We start from the raw sequence: 16556 nt of genomic DNA, 5'->3' as shown, positions 1-16556 counted from the left end.
ATTTCAATAAAACTTTCTCGCTAAGAAAAATATTTTTGTTGCAGCTATTTCTTCGTACGGATATAAAAAGAAATAATATCTCAGTTGCTAACTACATCGCAATCAAAAATAAATCTGATTAAATCTGAAGACAATTATAAAGCGACATTTTTTAGGAGAAGTGTTGGGTTTAGTATCAATTTTATACATATACATAAAAATATATACGACGATCGTAAATCATTTAAATACTTCTCAAAATGTCCATGACGAAACTTTGCTCACTTTGTAAATTTATTTATAGTATAGTTATAATTGTATAGGTTTTCAATTTCTATTTCTGTTCTCAATAATTTAGCAAATATAAAATAATACAACATTTATTTAAAAAACGACGTCACTATTTTAATGATTACATCGCATCATTTCTACACGGAGAAAAATAATTTGCCACAGCAAATTTTATGTTGTCCTAGCAAATTTCATTAGTTACTATATGGACAGCAAAACGATTTGCTAAGAGTACTAATTTTAAATTCGTTTAGTTATACTGACAAAATATATTTTGCTGTAAAGATCAACATCGTGAAAAATTAGTTATAATAACAAATTTTTTTTGCACTACAATATGCCGTTGCAACAATGGTTTTGCTAGCACAGCAAAACTATTTTTTTCCGTGTATACTCTCTTTAACCCTTTAAGGGACACATTTTTTCTAACAATTATGTCGGATAGATCTTGTCGCATCTGTATGTTTTACATCATGCTAAAACTGAATCCGAGGTCGAAATTTAAAAATTCCAAATGGCGGATCTAATATGGCGGAAACATAAAAATTCAAAATTCGAGAATAAAAAAATATAGCCATATTCTTCACAAAATTTGTAATAAAATAGATCTCTTTCAGTTTTTTGCTAAAATGCATAGTTTTTGATAAAAAAATTCCCGGAATTATATTCTTAAAATTATTTTATTCGATATTTTGTAGCCACCATTTTGAATTTTACATTTTTCAGGTCATTTTCATAATCAGCAACCCAAATAACTATTAAGTACGAAATTCTATACAATTGACTTATAAATTAAGTGAATGAATCAATTTCATATGCTGAAAATAGCATTTTTGCAATATATTTTGTTGAATACAAAATAGTAACAATATACTTTTTTCAACTTCAACTTAATATGACTTAGTTCGTCATCTCTAGAATCTAAAATTATGGTCTGGATGTTTATTTACATTTAAAAGGCTTCTAGAACAAAATCATAACAAAACAGCATTTTTGGTTATTGTTTAAAAACAATTGCAAAATGCATGATTGATGCAAAACGTATAGTAGTGTATAGTTCTATCATTAACAAGTATGAAACAGTGTATTTCACGATTATACGATGTAGCAGATCTCAGTTATATCGAAGAAAATGAGGTGGAAGGTATATTTCCTACCGCCTTTGAAAGGATTAAGGCGATGCTGGACTGCCTCTCAAACTTGATCGAAGTCGATAATGTAGAGTCATTCATGCACATCATTAATGAGATTTCGTATATATCTCTTTTATAAATTTGGAAATTCTTTTCCAGAATTAAAGTACACATATTAATATCCATCTGTAAATTGGACTTTATATCGAGGACAAAAAATATATTTTTTTATTGCTCTACTTATCGACTTTTTACGCGTATATAACCTAAATTTTCGTTTAACAATTTCGTCTCAATTAGGCACTAAAATCTAATTTTCGAAACTCGACACTGTTTGTTTTCGTCGTCTACTAGTCTGTGAATACAAATTTCGTAGGTACAAACTGTAGATCTTTTATATTAAGCAAACATTGTTATGATGTGACAGCAAATTAACAATTTTTTCTCGTTTTTGGAGGAAATTTCACTCCACAGACTGATAGCAATGCGTATTCTTTTATTCTGGAGAAGGATTTCCAAATCTATAAAAGAAATAAAAAGATATTGTTAAACAAAAATTACTATCTTTTTGGTGGTAAAACAGACAACTTCAGCATCCTCTTAAAACCTTGATACAATAGAAATTGCACTGATATCAATTTAATATCAGAAATTTAAGATCTTAATTTTTATAATAATCTTAATTACTTTTTAATTATGTGATAAAAGTATAGTACACATTCCGGGTAAATTAAATTTGATACATAATGAATTATATGTTCATATATCATTCATTATTAAATATACATCTGCATGTGTAAATGCGCACGCACGCGCACGCACGCACACACACACACACACACACACACACACACACACACACACACACACACACACACACACACACACACACACACACACACACAGAATGTCTAATTATTAATACAATGCTCGTGAATAAATAGAGACAACCCATACAGCACAGAAGCTTTTAGCAACATTGTTGCAACGTTACAATATTACGAGTTGCAATGTAATATTCCAAAGACGTTTCAAAAATATGCAATATCAATATTACACCAAAATGTTCCAGTAATGTTGTAGAAATATTATAAAATTCCCAAAATATACATATTAAAATATATGCATCAAGTGTTCTAACATACGTGGAACTTCGTGTAAGACATTTGTGACATTTTTAAATAGTTTTGTGAGATTTAAATATTTGGATTTGTGTGCAATATTTATATCAAAGATTATAATCTTTTTAAGATTTATAATAGAACAGTAAACTAAACAATTATCATATATAATTTTATTTTTTTATTTGAAAAATTGTTCAATTTACTGTTCTATAATAAATCTCGAAAAATGCAATTAATCGACTATAAATATTAATGCTAAGAAATTCATTTATATGTATTCATTAATATTATTGCTTTTGACAATAATTAAAATAATGCTACTTAATAAAAATAATACTACTTGTTAAATAACAAAATATTGTGTAAGTTTTTATTTCTATATAAAATGTTATAATAATTTTCTAATTTTCTACTATGCTTCTAATATATTTTGGATTTTAATAGGTAAACTTTGAGAATATATATATATAATATATGTGTATATTATTTTTGTAAGCGGAGCGGGAGTCCGCCTGTATCCCGCAAGGGAAAGGCGAATAAAGATATTATTATTATATATATAATATATATGTTTAAGAAAAAAAAAAAAAATTCATTGCAATTGCGTAAATTCACAATTTTTTATCCAAATTTTGGATGCAAAGAGATTATAAAGTTACACAAATTGTAACGAATTTTTTTTTATCTCTCTTGTCTTTATGTATTCTCAAACTTTATCTACTAAATTTGAAGTGTTATGCATATTTATAGCAACGCGTTTTAATGCATCAAATACATTGCACCGTAACGTTGTAGTAGTGTTAGTAGAGTTCTTACATTGTAATGTTTTGGTTTGTTCTTTTTCGCTGCACTGTTGCACTGGTGCAATAAGTTAGAGTGAGAAAAAATATATTTGTCTTACTCTAATCTGTTGCACCAGTGCAGCAGTACAGCGAAAAAGACAAGCCATTTTTCAGAGCGGACATTTCAGCGTTGCCGCAAACTTGCAGTAACATTGCAGAAACATTTCACAACGTCCAGGCAATATTACAATATTTCAATGTAAGGTTTCTGCAATGTTTTTATAATCTTTCGGTGCTGTATGGGAACACTTAAACGACGACAATTAAACTATGTTAAAAAGTTCTATACTATTTTACAATTTTTACAACATAATTAACAATAAATTAATTTATAAAGATTTACGAATAAACATGCGTCCGTATGATTTTCGTTCAGTTTAGTCCATTCTATCTACCAGCATTGTGTCAATAACTATCAAACATTTTGTATATATATACATAAAATTTGCTATTTATTTAAAATGTTAAAATTATATACCATTTATGTATTTAAATAAATGTGTTTGGTGTGCAATCTTGACATAAAATTTGTAAAATTTGTAATAAAAAATTGATACTATTGTAAATTTGTTATATATTTAATAAATTACTTATTGATATGTACATAAAATAAATATCGTGTGTATATGTGCCGTGTGTGTGTGCGTGTTCGTGTGCGTGTGCGTGTGCGTGCGTGCGTGCGTGCGTGCGTGCGTGCGTGCGTGTGTGTGTGTGTGTGCGCGCGCGCGCGCGTGTGTGTGTGTGTGTGTGCGTGCGTGCGTGTGTGTGTGGTGTGTGTGTGTGCGTGCGTGCGTGCGTGGTGCGTGCGTGCGTGCGTGCGTGCGTGCGTGTGTGTGTGTGTGTGTGTGTGTGTGTGTGTGTGTGTGTGTGTGTGTGTGTGTGTGTGTGTGTGTGTGTGTGTGTGTGTGTGTGTGTGTGTGTGTGTGTGTGTGTACTAATATATAGTTTTGAATTTCAGGACCAATAAAGAGTGTGACATATTTTATATTTATATTTTTAAATACTTTTAGTAATAATATTTTTCTTTCATTTTTTTATGGTTACCATGCATAAAAAAAAATATATCCTAAATTTAATCGATGTAATTCTATATTTATTAAACGTTATTTAATATTGTAATCGATAAACAAAAAATTTTTCAAATATCAAGAAATTCTGTACATCCCAACAAAAAGTGATCCATCGAATCGATGTCGATTTCATTATTCACTTGTTGCTAAGATAATATTTACTAAGGTAATTTTAATAAATTACAGTTTTGCAATATTTTTTATTAGCACGTCGATATATTATATTTGTATCTTTAAACACAAAGCTTACTTTTAACCAAATTATTCTCTATGATTTGATAAGGTACTTCACATCTTTTTTGTACGATTGAGAATTTCAGATTGATGTAATCTACATATTAATTAGGCAATTCCTGTAGTGATTATATCTTATTTTCATTAGTATCTATTACGTATCCATAATATTGATCAGCTGAAACAAAATTTATCGATTTAGTATGTAAATTGCGAGTAAAATGTTAATTTAGATATTATAATATAATATTACTTTCAAAAGCAGGATCGCATGAGAGCATGTTCTGCCAAAACATCACGCCGTATTGTCCTTCGGCCATTTCCAATTCGCCCCCATGCCTTTTCAGTAATGCTCTTTTATCTATGAAAACGTTTAAGGATTCCCAGTTTGTTCCATGAAAGTGAATCCGTTTGCGAATTTTCTCCTATGTAATGCATCACATTTTACAAAAACTTCTTAAAAACTTATCAAAAGTTTATTATCATGCAACTTATAAATTATTAGATCACTCTTAATCATAATCCTTACAGAAATTTAATGACGGTACTAAATTTTTGTAAAAAGAAATTACAAAATTGTACCTCCAGAAACGGTTTGAATATTGCGAATGCCATGTTGAAAATAAAAGACTGATTCACAATGTGGATGCCTTTGAGACGGCTGGGAAGACACTTCTGTATGAACTCTACTAACATTTTGGCAAAAGTCGGTGTGATATATGTCAAATGACTAAGAGATAAACCTTCGACATCTATTATAATATGCGCACCTGCGACCTAAAAGACAAAATAAGATTTTGTGGTTAAGTGCACGGTGTTTTATGCATTTATTTCCACAGCACTCTAAAAAGAACACAAATCCCCATGATTTTCTCGTTAAGGCCATTACACGTACATTTCCGTAATCGTAACCGTAAGACTTCGACTAATCATATTGCTCAAATCAGCCGTAACCGACCGAATTAACTAATCGTGTTGCTCAATTTCTTACGGTTACAGAAATGTACGTGCAATGATCCATAAACATTTTTAATACTAACTTTAAGTATTTATTTAATAATTGCCTATCTATCCTGAATCAATTGAGGAAACATTTTCTGATGACGAACCTGAGTTCTGCATTCCACCATCGCCAGAAACAGGATTAACAGCAAGCCTTTAAAAAAGTTATTGATCGGCACCTCCTTCGGTTTCCATCGTTTTCCGCCCTCCACAATTAACACTCTACTACCCTCTTTGGTACGAATCGGCAAAGGATATATTAAGCCAGCGCAAATTGCAGCCTTCTCTTTGCTGACTAACAAGTCTTTATATATGTATGGATAGTGCAAGCGGAATTTGTAATATCGTTTTATCTATTGAGTAAAATATTTGAGCAATTTATTATTATTGTCACAAATTTTATTTAAATATAGAATAACCTAGAACTAATCGAATTTTTCTTAGTCTCGACCAATTTACAAGCGATTCTTCCTTTGTGAAAACGTCGAAGGATTTAATACATTATTACTTAGCCTAGCTACTTAGTTTCTTAACTTTAACATTAAAAAACCAACGTAAAAAAATTCAAATCAATTTTTAAATATAATTTTGCTATGATATAAATTTTTAAATTAACTGAAAACAATTCTTTTTATTTGCTTTATTTTCTGCAGTTTAATTCCTTTTTGTATTCTGTAGTTAATAATACAAAAATACTAGCTCACAATATTTGCATGAGAAAGGAAAACAATATCATATTAGCCAGAGAATCTGTATAGTTCCACATCTATAGTTTTAGAATCTCTAAAATATAATTGTGACCACTTATTTATTGCATAGTCATTTTTATAAATAATGTAAGTAATGTATACGTTTAACACAAAATTAATTAATTGTGAAAATATTACAAGGTATCTATACTGTACAAAAAATTACATAAATAATATGTGCAAAAATTACACAATTTAGAGTAAAATATAAAATATTTTTATAATATTATTATTTATAATTGTGCAAATATATCTTTACATTAAACGTAAAGTTATATAATTGTACAATTTAAGATAAAAATACTAAAAAAATTTTTATATTTTTATAAATTGTGTAATTTTGCAAATATTATTTATATTATTTTACATAATTTCTTTATAATGTGTGACTTACTAGAGAGAAAGCACTTTTCGCATACCACTTGCATGGTCGCATAAACATTATATAGAAGTCATCATTATCTGGTACGAGAAGATCAGGTTCTCCTAAAAAAATTTAAAAAAGAATAAAACTAATTTGAGAACATAATTGATTACAATTTTGCTGTGTATTGAAAATGTCGTGTATAATTTATGCAAATAAAATTAATAGAAAAAACTGTTTAACATAACACAAAAACTATAATAGAATAACACTTGCATAAATTTCATATTTGTTTCCATGATTATAAAACAGACAAAATTATAAATATTAATATATTTTTATTACACAATTATTAGAATTTTTTCACTCTTTTTCTAAACATACATTTTTAAAGATCATATAAAAATTGATAATAGTAATGGGTAAGCATCAACTTTTTTAAGATTTACTTATTGTTGTAATGTCAATAAAATTGCACAAGAACAAATAAATAAACATCTAAAGTTTATTGTATTTAAGAGAATAATATATTATGTTGAAAAATATTATTAGAGGAAAGTCATTATATAAAATACCAACAAATATCTTAAAAAATAGCATCCGTTTTTGCTTTGAAACTAAACGTTATTAACTGACAAAAAAATCCATAATAGGGAAGAATACAATTTTTTTTTAAATATTTTTATTTGAAAGTTTGCATATGTTTTTAAAGTAATTTTTATTCTCAGATTTTTTAAAGCAAAGTTTACCAGAAAAAAAAATTATTATAAATTACGACTTTCAAACGAGTCTAAAACGCGCCATTAGCAGACAATATCCATGTAACTTCTCATACTTCTCATTCATAACAACACGAGAAAGATATTAGGCACTTACTAAAAGTTTATTATTTTTTACGAAGAAAAATAACATTATGAGTGAAAAAAAATTGTATCGTCGATGTTTTGTGCCCCTGTGTTCAAATACACAGATGAAACATTCAGAAAAAGTCTTTTTTTCCGTACCAGAGAATAAGGAAAGACACAAACTATGGTTCAAAGTAGCTCATCAAGCAGATAAACCAACAAATTCAAATTATTACTGTTGTCAAGATCATTTTAATGTAAGTAAATAATTTTTTTACCGATTGCATTTTAAAGTTATACTTGCAAAATAAACGTACGCTTTCTACAACGTGAAGATTCTCTACGTAAACAAACATAACCTATAGCAGTATTGCCATAGGTTTCTCGAGATGACTTGTATTAAAAAACTTTTAATGTCCAATAATATTGAAATAAAAGAATATGCATTATTTAAAATTATTATTATTATACATATGCACACATATGTATACATACATATATATTGTACTTACAAAGATGCTTTAATCAATCTTATTTCTGCTGCGTTAAATCTATTATCAGTTTTGATAAATTCAGCCACCATAAATATATCAACTTTAAGTAAATTTCTTGAGTCAGCTGTAACAAATCCCGTTTCCACCATATTTTATAATAATAAATAATTATTTAATAAAATTAAGATTTAGTAATTCTCTTCGAAGTAACGATATGACGTCACAACAGCAACAGCCAATCGTTGAGCGTTTATGAGTAACGTGAAATTTTTGAAAATAACAGTACTTTATTTATTAATTTTAATTATTAATCGTAATAAAAAATTCAAAATTTTTATATTTATAATTCTTATAAATTGTATAGATATATTTAATTAAAAAAAAACATATATTTTTTATTTTGTATTCTTCCCTATTAATACATAGCTTTTTTATATATAAAATTTATTAAAACTAATTTTTTAAAACAAGAATAAATTTTTTTCTTTATCCGTAAATTGCATAATTTAAACAACAGTATACATTATTGATTAGATTATTTTAACATGCTTAGAGCGTCCTAAAATTGTTTTATTTATATTTTCGTTTCTTATTTTTCTTATAATGTAATTTTAAACAATACATTAAAATATAAACTGACATGCTTATCGATAAGACAAACTATAAAAATAATAGAAACTATATCAAATAAAATAAAATTACACACCATTAAATCTATTAAATTAATAATTTAATCCAATCTTTATATATTTTTTTATTATATCATATGTTACGTTTTGAAAAAACATAAGTATAAGCATAAAGTACTTATATAAATCGACAAAATATATTTTACATAAAGTAAAACATTCTTAAAAATTCATATACAATTAATTGTATTTTGAATATAATTCATTTAAAAAAAAAAGAAAAGGTAATCTACTATTTAGATTTTGGTGTTCATATTTGATTACTTTATTAAAAAATTATTTCAAAATTTGAAACAATATTATAAAAACTGCTATACTAACTAATAGAAAACACTTTTAATTTGTATATTCATGCTTCTAAAGTTTTAATTTTTGTTTAAAAAATATAATGCAAAAATAAAAATAGTATGTTGGTATCGACCTTCCTCTATTACATTATATAATATATTATTAAAATGTTATTTAAAGTCTGTTTATATTTTACTTTTAATATTTTACAAATTTATTTTTAAGATTTATTTTATAAAAGGTTTACATAAACATATAATAATTTTTCTTGTTAGAGATTTAGAGATACAAAATGTTAAAAATTTTATAAAATAAATGTTGTTTTTTAAATCATAAACAAGAAGTTTTTTTTAATCTCAGTAAATAAATTGGCTATTATCTTTTACCTTAAGTTGGAAAAAATAATCTTTTTTGTTTAAGAACTATTAAAAAAAAGAAATTTTTATTTTTAACATTTTATCTCTGAAATAGGTATATTATGAGTCATACGTTCTTACAAACCTTTCTTTATAAAATAACTTCAGAGATAAATTTCTAAAATATAGGTCAGAAATACTTCATATAATATTATAGTTATAGTTTTAAAAAAAAGCCTTTTTTTCAAATCGCTGGAAAAAAAACAGAAAAAACCGGGTTTCTTTTTAAATTGGTTTTTTGGGAAAAAATTACTGTTTGCTATATATATGTAAACAGAAATGCCTGGCTATATTAACTACACTAATTCCGAGAGGTTTCTAAGTGTATCTTTCTCTTTCTACATGTTTTCGTATTGGAAAAAAAGAAACACTCTAAACTAGCGTAGTTAGTGTAGCCAGACGTTATTGTTTGCGAGTGTATGTACATACATTGCGCAAAGAATACGATAGCATCTCAAATATATTAGTAAGTGGTTTATGTTGACCATAAATTAAAACTGATTTTAAAAACTTTTATATACTTATATAAACTTTTAATTGTTCTCCTTACACACACACACACATACGCGCGCGCCCATTATATTTATAATAATAGATTTATAAAAACATTAATTCTTAGAAATGCAAATAAGGTTAAATTTAAAAAAAAATTATAATTTATTCTATTAAAACAATTTTATAATTTGTTTTAATCTGCTTAAAATATGCTTTTATTTTATTTTATTTTATAAAGTTTATATATAATACGCTTTTTGTTTAAATTATAAGTTGCAATTTAATTTAAAAATAAAATATGTTTTAGTAAAAAAATATATAAATTATTTAAAAATATGTTAATTCTGTTTTTATTTACTGTGATTTGAAGTTTCCCTTGTAATTAATACTAAAAAGTATTTTAAAAACAGAAAATATATGACAGACCAACTTTAAACTAACTCTACTTATTTAAAAATACAAAAGTAAATGTAAATTTTATGAAAAACATGCTAATTGTTCGACGAACTTTTCTATCCTTATAAAAAAAAAACCGAAAAAATCCGTCCATTCCAAGCCTTTAAAACTATAATTATGGTATTCCGGTTATGTTGTAATAATTATCAATTTTCCCGAAAAAATTTGAAATCTGTTATTTGTAATGAAATAATTCTTATAACATTTGATCGAAAGTAAAAAGCGTGACTCCGTTAAAGATTATGATACAGGTGCGAGCAACTTTCATTTTTATTACTCGATTTGTGTCAGCTGAATTCATACGCCGTATTCGTATACTTTTACTTTTATTGTTAAATTAATCATTGCGAATAGAATATAAACGGTAATTGTATACAAAATTTTATTTTTGTTCTGGAAATATCGTTGGATCTATCATCCGGTTTTTTAGCAGAAAACTCGTTATTTTACGAGTTACTTAATAGTAATGAAAGAAACAATTAATCGCTCACTATTTTGAGATTTACATGATTGTCTACGACAACTATTTCTAATTGAACAAATACTTACATCTTACTAAAATTGTACCGTGTTTTTTGAGGGATTATGTAAAAGGGAAAATATTCTTGTTCTACTTGTCATCGCGCTTCCCTGCACGGATTAATTATTTTGAGTTTCTCTTTAATTTTTACAAACACGAAACCTAACGCAACTCATTCTAATGGCACGTTTCTCTAATTAAGCAAGAACGATTTTAGTATAGAAAGCCAATATTATCCAAAAATGAAAAAAAAAGCATATCAAGAATAATAACACCTTTTTGTAGTTTCACTTTCTTTCTATGACGTTCAGAAAACCGGTCGTAGAGCAAAAGCAAACGAATAAAACAGCGCAGAATGAAAGTGACACGAAGGCCCTCATGCGTTTGAGCTCTGGAAAGAATTATCGCGAGAACTTGTTGAATGAGTCACTCTGAGATTCACGCAGTTGTATCTCCCAGTTTACTTCCAATTGTCCCGTATAGATATCACTTTTGCCGAGACCACAATAATATAACTACATTTTTAATTAATTTAGTTTTTATTACCTGCAAGTAATTCTTTCAATTCCTTGATACCATTAGCGACAACTTCCGGCGTCTCCCGCAATTCTTCTCTAGCCTTCTTCTCGAAAAATTCACCGAATTCGTTTACTTCAATGGAAAGTTGATGTTCACCGAACATGAGTTTTGGAGCGTTCTTCTTCCAATGCTCGTACAGCACTCCTTTATTTATTTCTGGTAGAGATTTAATGTTTCTTTCCATGGTCGCGGATGAAGCCAATTGTATCACAGTAGTTCGCAGCACGATACCTGTCAGACAATGGTAGCAGCCGAATTATCGCCCTACTTACAACGGTAAGTAGAAAGTTAAAACATCACATTTCGATTAACACACGACGTCAATTTTGCAAGTTTTGTAACAAGAGAAGTAATTTGAACGAATGCACAAAAGTGGAATTGAGACGTGGGACCAAAATGCCGAACGCGTATACCGTTCCTCGTCAGTCGGCGATATGTTCCTCAGAATCTTTCCAGCTATTCCACGGAAGTAAATACGCGTGATTGCGTGTGCGTACATATATGTGTATACGTCAAACCAGTTTCACGCCTACCATCACGAGAAACTGAATGTAACGTCGAGAGCGTTACCCCGAATTATGCTGCACGAGATTTTTATATTAAATTAACGTTTGACAAGAATTTTTCTTTTTTTGTAAACAAAAAGGGAACACAAAAGTCTTTATTCAAACAATTTCTTTTTAATACGGAATTTATGTAACATTTTCATTAATAAAAGCATTTAAAATTCAGTATACATCAATCGTCTGTTCAATTTCTTTAACGATTAATGAAATTGATACACATTAATACGTTTATCTAATTATTTTTCAATAATAATTTAATTTTCTTAATGCAAGTTTTTAACAAATTTATAATCTTTTTATTTATAATATAAAATTTAATTTTATTTGGAAACAATAATTTTTCATAAACATTACGCTTTGTTTTCTTTTGGCAAATTACGCACCATAATTTCAAAACTAAGTCACACACAATTAAATTACTAATTAAAATTATAAATCTACTTTCCTAATTATCTGTAGAAAAATTAATACACATTAATACAAATATCTAATTCTATATTTTAATGATAATTTAACTTTCCAAAATTTTTAAGAATTTATAATTTTTTTATTTATAAAATAAAATTCGTTTTTATTTTTAAAAGTAATAATTTTTCCGAAGTTTCGGTCAGCTTTTCAAACAAAATTACACGTCAAAATTCTAAAAATAAATCGCAAATAAATAGTTGAAATTTTAAACACTCTAATTGTACTTTAACCAACACTATCAAGCACACTTCCGAACTCACTTGGAGATAAGTCATCTTGTAACTACATAGCGTGAAGTTTATTATTACAGCTTATTTATTTCGACAATTTAATTTTGGCTATTACGCAAAAATATCAAGCTAGTTATTTTGCCTACCACAAAATAAATTTTTACCATGTTAAATATTTCCTTAAATGACTCAAAAAACTACATCCAAACTAATTAACAAAAGCAATTGCTTCACTGAATACAAGTATTTTCAGAGAAACATCTCTCTTCATTATGTTGTTTCATTGTTAGCAAACTGAGCGTTAAATCTAGCCTAGCAAGCATAAGGAAACTTCTTCGTATTTTATTCTGGCTTATTTAATATTACACGTGTTTGCTCGCGTGTGGCAAACATTATGCGGAAAATTGTCTTTTTTGTAAAGTTACCTATTATTCTTTTTCAAAGTTTTCCTTGAAATAATGATACATAAATGTGGATAAAGTATGCGTTAAAATATGTTACGCAACAGAAAAAAATTAAATATATTAAAGTAAGTTTACTTATTTATTTTACCAAATAATTTATTCAATTTATTGAGTAACGTATCGTGATTATTAATTTTCTATAAATTTATATTTGTTACGATATATATATTTATTACACTATTATAAAAACATAAATATATTACTTTGTACGCAGACCTATTTGTTCGCAATGCCATTACATAAAACACATTATTATGTATAAAAAATTGTATGTATATTGTAATACGTAGAACTGTTATACCCATTATAAGATAATAACTTGTGTTTGCAGCGAGGAATGTAGTGCAAAATTTATCAAAAGAAACATCTTTATAGAAATAAAAAATAAAACTTTTCTATACAATTCCTACTTTAGTAGAAATTATATTCAGTAAAAATCAAGGTCAATTTGAGCATATCAAATTTGACGTTTGGCCCTGATCTGGCTACCCAAATTCATGACTTGTGTGTGTGTGTGTGTGTGTGTGTGTGTGTGTGTGTGTGTGTGTGTGTGTGTGTGTGTGTGTGTGTGTGTGTGTGTGTGTGTGTGTGTGTGTGTACGTGCGTGCGTGCGTGCGTGCATGCGTGCGTGCGTGTGTGTGTATGTGTGTGATAAAGGTGATAAATGTACTCATTTTTAAAGATTTGGATCAAATATCATTATGCCATATCTGGCACTGATAACGACAGGACCCAATTCTAATTTTTGTCCGACATAATTTCTAGGTATATAAGAAATTTGGTATTTGTTTAAAATTTTTAAGCAATAGAATAATGGCTTTAAACTATATAAATATATATATATATATATATATATATATATATGTGTATATATAGAGAGAGAGAGCAATATAATATATTAAGCAATAATAATATGTTTAACAGTTCTAATATAATCGATCTATTATAATTTTTTCCACCAAAATCTCCACATTTTTAAAATCAAAATTATGGTTGTGTACCAACACCAAATTTCTATTCCGGTATATTTGTGTGGAATAAATATATGTGCACATATAGTAAAAATTTTATATATGTATATACTTTTATAAATAAACCGTAATGAAATCTGTGTACTGTTTCTCGCTGTATAATCATGTCTTTGAAGCGCAACGAACAAAGTACAATTAAAATACTTACGCAAAGAGGACTAAATAAATATCATTAATAACATTGTCGGACACTTTTATGTTACCAGATCGAAACCGGATCAAATAATGTTAACATAATAAAAAATATAAGCAATTCTATTTGTGTATTTTTAGCGACAAAAAATTTAATTTATCCGGTTTATAATCTAAAAAATTTTGTTTGTTACACAGTGTAGTTAATGAGTGATACTTAAAATAATCATAATTACCTTTTTTCAACATAATAATAATAATTTTTTTTTGTTATTACTATAGTTATTACCTTATTATCTTCTTGTTTTATTACCACTAATTTGGATTTATTATATTGCACACACACACACACACACACACACACACACACACACACACACACACACACACACACACACACACACATATATATATATAAATTCTTAAAAATTTTGTTATTATTCTTAAAATTTTTATAGATTTTGCTTTTTAAATGTAAATATTAATATTTGATATGTATGTGTATATATGTGTATTACTAATATTATCAATAATATATATTAATTGTTAGATAAATGATTAGCTAGACATACTCGTTTTACTTCATTATTAAAAAGTTAAAAGGTTTATTATTAAAAATTTTAACAAAAATTAAAGAATATGACACTTTTTAACATCATATTTTACTTAAAAATAGAGATATATTTTTTGTGTTATAAATATGTATATTTATATAAAAAAGTTAGGTGTAAAATTATATTAAAATAATGCTGTTAAATAATTTAAAAAATAATACGTTTTTTTGTGGTAACTTTCACACACAACTATAATTTTTTATATTATAAATTAGTCAATTATTAGGGCAAGCAAGTAAAAAAAGTAAATTTAAAAAAATGGAAAAATTGCAATTAAAAAGCAAAGAAATGCATGTCAAAATTACCTCAAGAATCTTACAAAGATATCAAAGATCGAACAATCAATTGTACACTGATCCTTAGAATCACACACACTCTTGTTTTCTAAACAATTTTCATCTTTTACAAAACTGTGTATCCGTCATCACCAGGACTTTGATTCATTTGCACTGAGATTTTAACGAATATCATTAAAACAAGGACGGAGGTCAATGACAGTAGACCAAAAGCACTGATGCGTCGATCTTATTGTTAGTCTCTCGCTCGTATCTTTGAGAATGAATCGCGGAGACAGTGAAAAAGAAAGACTACCTGAAAACTACTTAAAGAAGGTCAGTATACCGTGATGCACGAATCGTTGATGAGAACTACGTTGAAACAATCGAGTCGCTATTGTTTGAAAGTCACAGGTCCTCCCCACTTTCACGTAAGTGTGACGTTGCGGAACTTGTGATTATTCGTATACGATAGTATCGAATGATGGTATCGAGGTGATTGTATTTACATATTTAGAAAAACATTAACATGTAAAATTGCGAAAACGTGAGAAGTATGTGTGCCCGATAAAAATTTTTTACAAAAATTTTTTGTCTTAACAAATACGGGCTTGCAGACAGCTGATTAATTCGCGCGAAGCAAATGCATAATCGAACTGTCTAGAAACACCTAAGCTACGAATTTCAGATATAGAATGATAATAATATTAATAATCAAACTGTATTATATGAATTTGCAATACTTAGAGCAGTCATTCAGACACATTAACAACTATAAAAAAATGATTATTACTTAAAATAAAATAATATTCATTTATATAATTATATAAAAATAAGTTTATTTGTTTTTTTCTGTTGTGTATGTATATAATAATACATAATAAATTTATTGCTTATGTACAAAAACATTTGATTTCAAACTTTGACATTAGGTAGACATAAAAAGAATAAAATAGAAAAAAGTTTATTCATAAAAGTGCAGCGTTAAGATTTCCGCTGGTAAAAACTTCATGTAATAAAAAGATAATTATTTATTTGTAAAAAAATATGTAAGGCAAGAAAAGATCATAATTACAAATTGTATAAAAATATAAGCAAATACAATGTGTCTTAAAAGTTCTGAAATAGACAAAAATTAAATTTTTTAAATAAAATTAGTCTTAATTTTTTTTTCGAAATGTTTGTGTGCGACTGTGTTGGGATCTT

The 16556-nt window shown here is 27.2% G+C and overlaps 2 protein-coding genes across 8 annotated transcripts in view; one reads left to right on the top strand and one right to left on the bottom strand.

The window, feature by feature from the left end:
- Nucleotides 1-828, top strand: part of LOC105828199 (alpha-tocopherol transfer protein-like) — a 35985-nt gene extending 35157 nt beyond the window's left edge. For 5 of the 6 annotated variants that reach the window (XM_036292463.1, XM_036292465.1, XM_036292462.1 and 2 more), the window contains exon 5: nt 45-828. In XM_036292463.1, coding sequence (XP_036148356.1) covers nt 45-76 — 32 coding nt within the window. In that variant the 3' untranslated portion in view covers nt 77-828. The remainder of the gene's footprint in view (nt 1-44) is intronic. The other variant, XM_036292464.1, reaches the window with a different exon arrangement.
- Nucleotides 829-4619: 3791 nt separating this feature from the next.
- Nucleotides 4620-16223, bottom strand: LOC105828452 (alpha-tocopherol transfer protein). Of its 2 annotated transcripts, none has more exons than XM_012666778.3 (7): nt 15667-16223; nt 11538-11801; nt 6819-6910; nt 5783-6028; nt 5256-5450; nt 4927-5098; nt 4620-4851 (listed from the first exon to the last, which is right to left on the bottom strand). In XM_012666778.3, the coding sequence occupies exons 2-7, from the start codon at nt 11752-11754 to the stop codon at nt 4802-4804; spliced, it is 972 nt and encodes a 323-aa protein (XP_012522232.1). In that variant the 5' UTR covers nt 11755-11801; nt 15667-16223; the 3' UTR covers nt 4620-4801. The 2 variants fall into 2 exon arrangements, with proteins under 2 accessions (XP_012522232.1, XP_012522231.1); XM_012666777.3 differs by having other exon boundaries at nt 15381-16222.
- Nucleotides 16224-16556: the final 333 nt, after the last annotated feature.

This window comes from Monomorium pharaonis, chromosome 9 (assembly GCF_013373865.1).
Source record: "Monomorium pharaonis isolate MP-MQ-018 chromosome 9, ASM1337386v2, whole genome shotgun sequence".
NCBI lineage: Eukaryota > Metazoa > Arthropoda > Insecta > Hymenoptera > Formicidae > Monomorium > Monomorium pharaonis.
The sequence above is the reverse complement of the archived record's forward strand: the minus strand, read 5'-3'. Positions and strand labels throughout refer to the sequence as shown.

Coding starts and splice junctions, on each gene's coding strand:
- LOC105828452 (XM_012666778.3), bottom strand. CDS start 11,754: ATGGAAAGAAACATTAAATCTCTACCAGAAATAAATAAAGGAGTGCTG. Junction 6,029..6,818: donor CGAAAAGTGCTTTCTCTCTA/GTAAGTCACACA, acceptor TTTACTCAATAG/ATAAAACGATATTACAAATT. Junction 4,852..4,926: donor ATGCGATCCTGCTTTTGAAA/GTAATATTATAT, acceptor ATTTTGTTTCAG/CTGATCAATATTATGGATAC.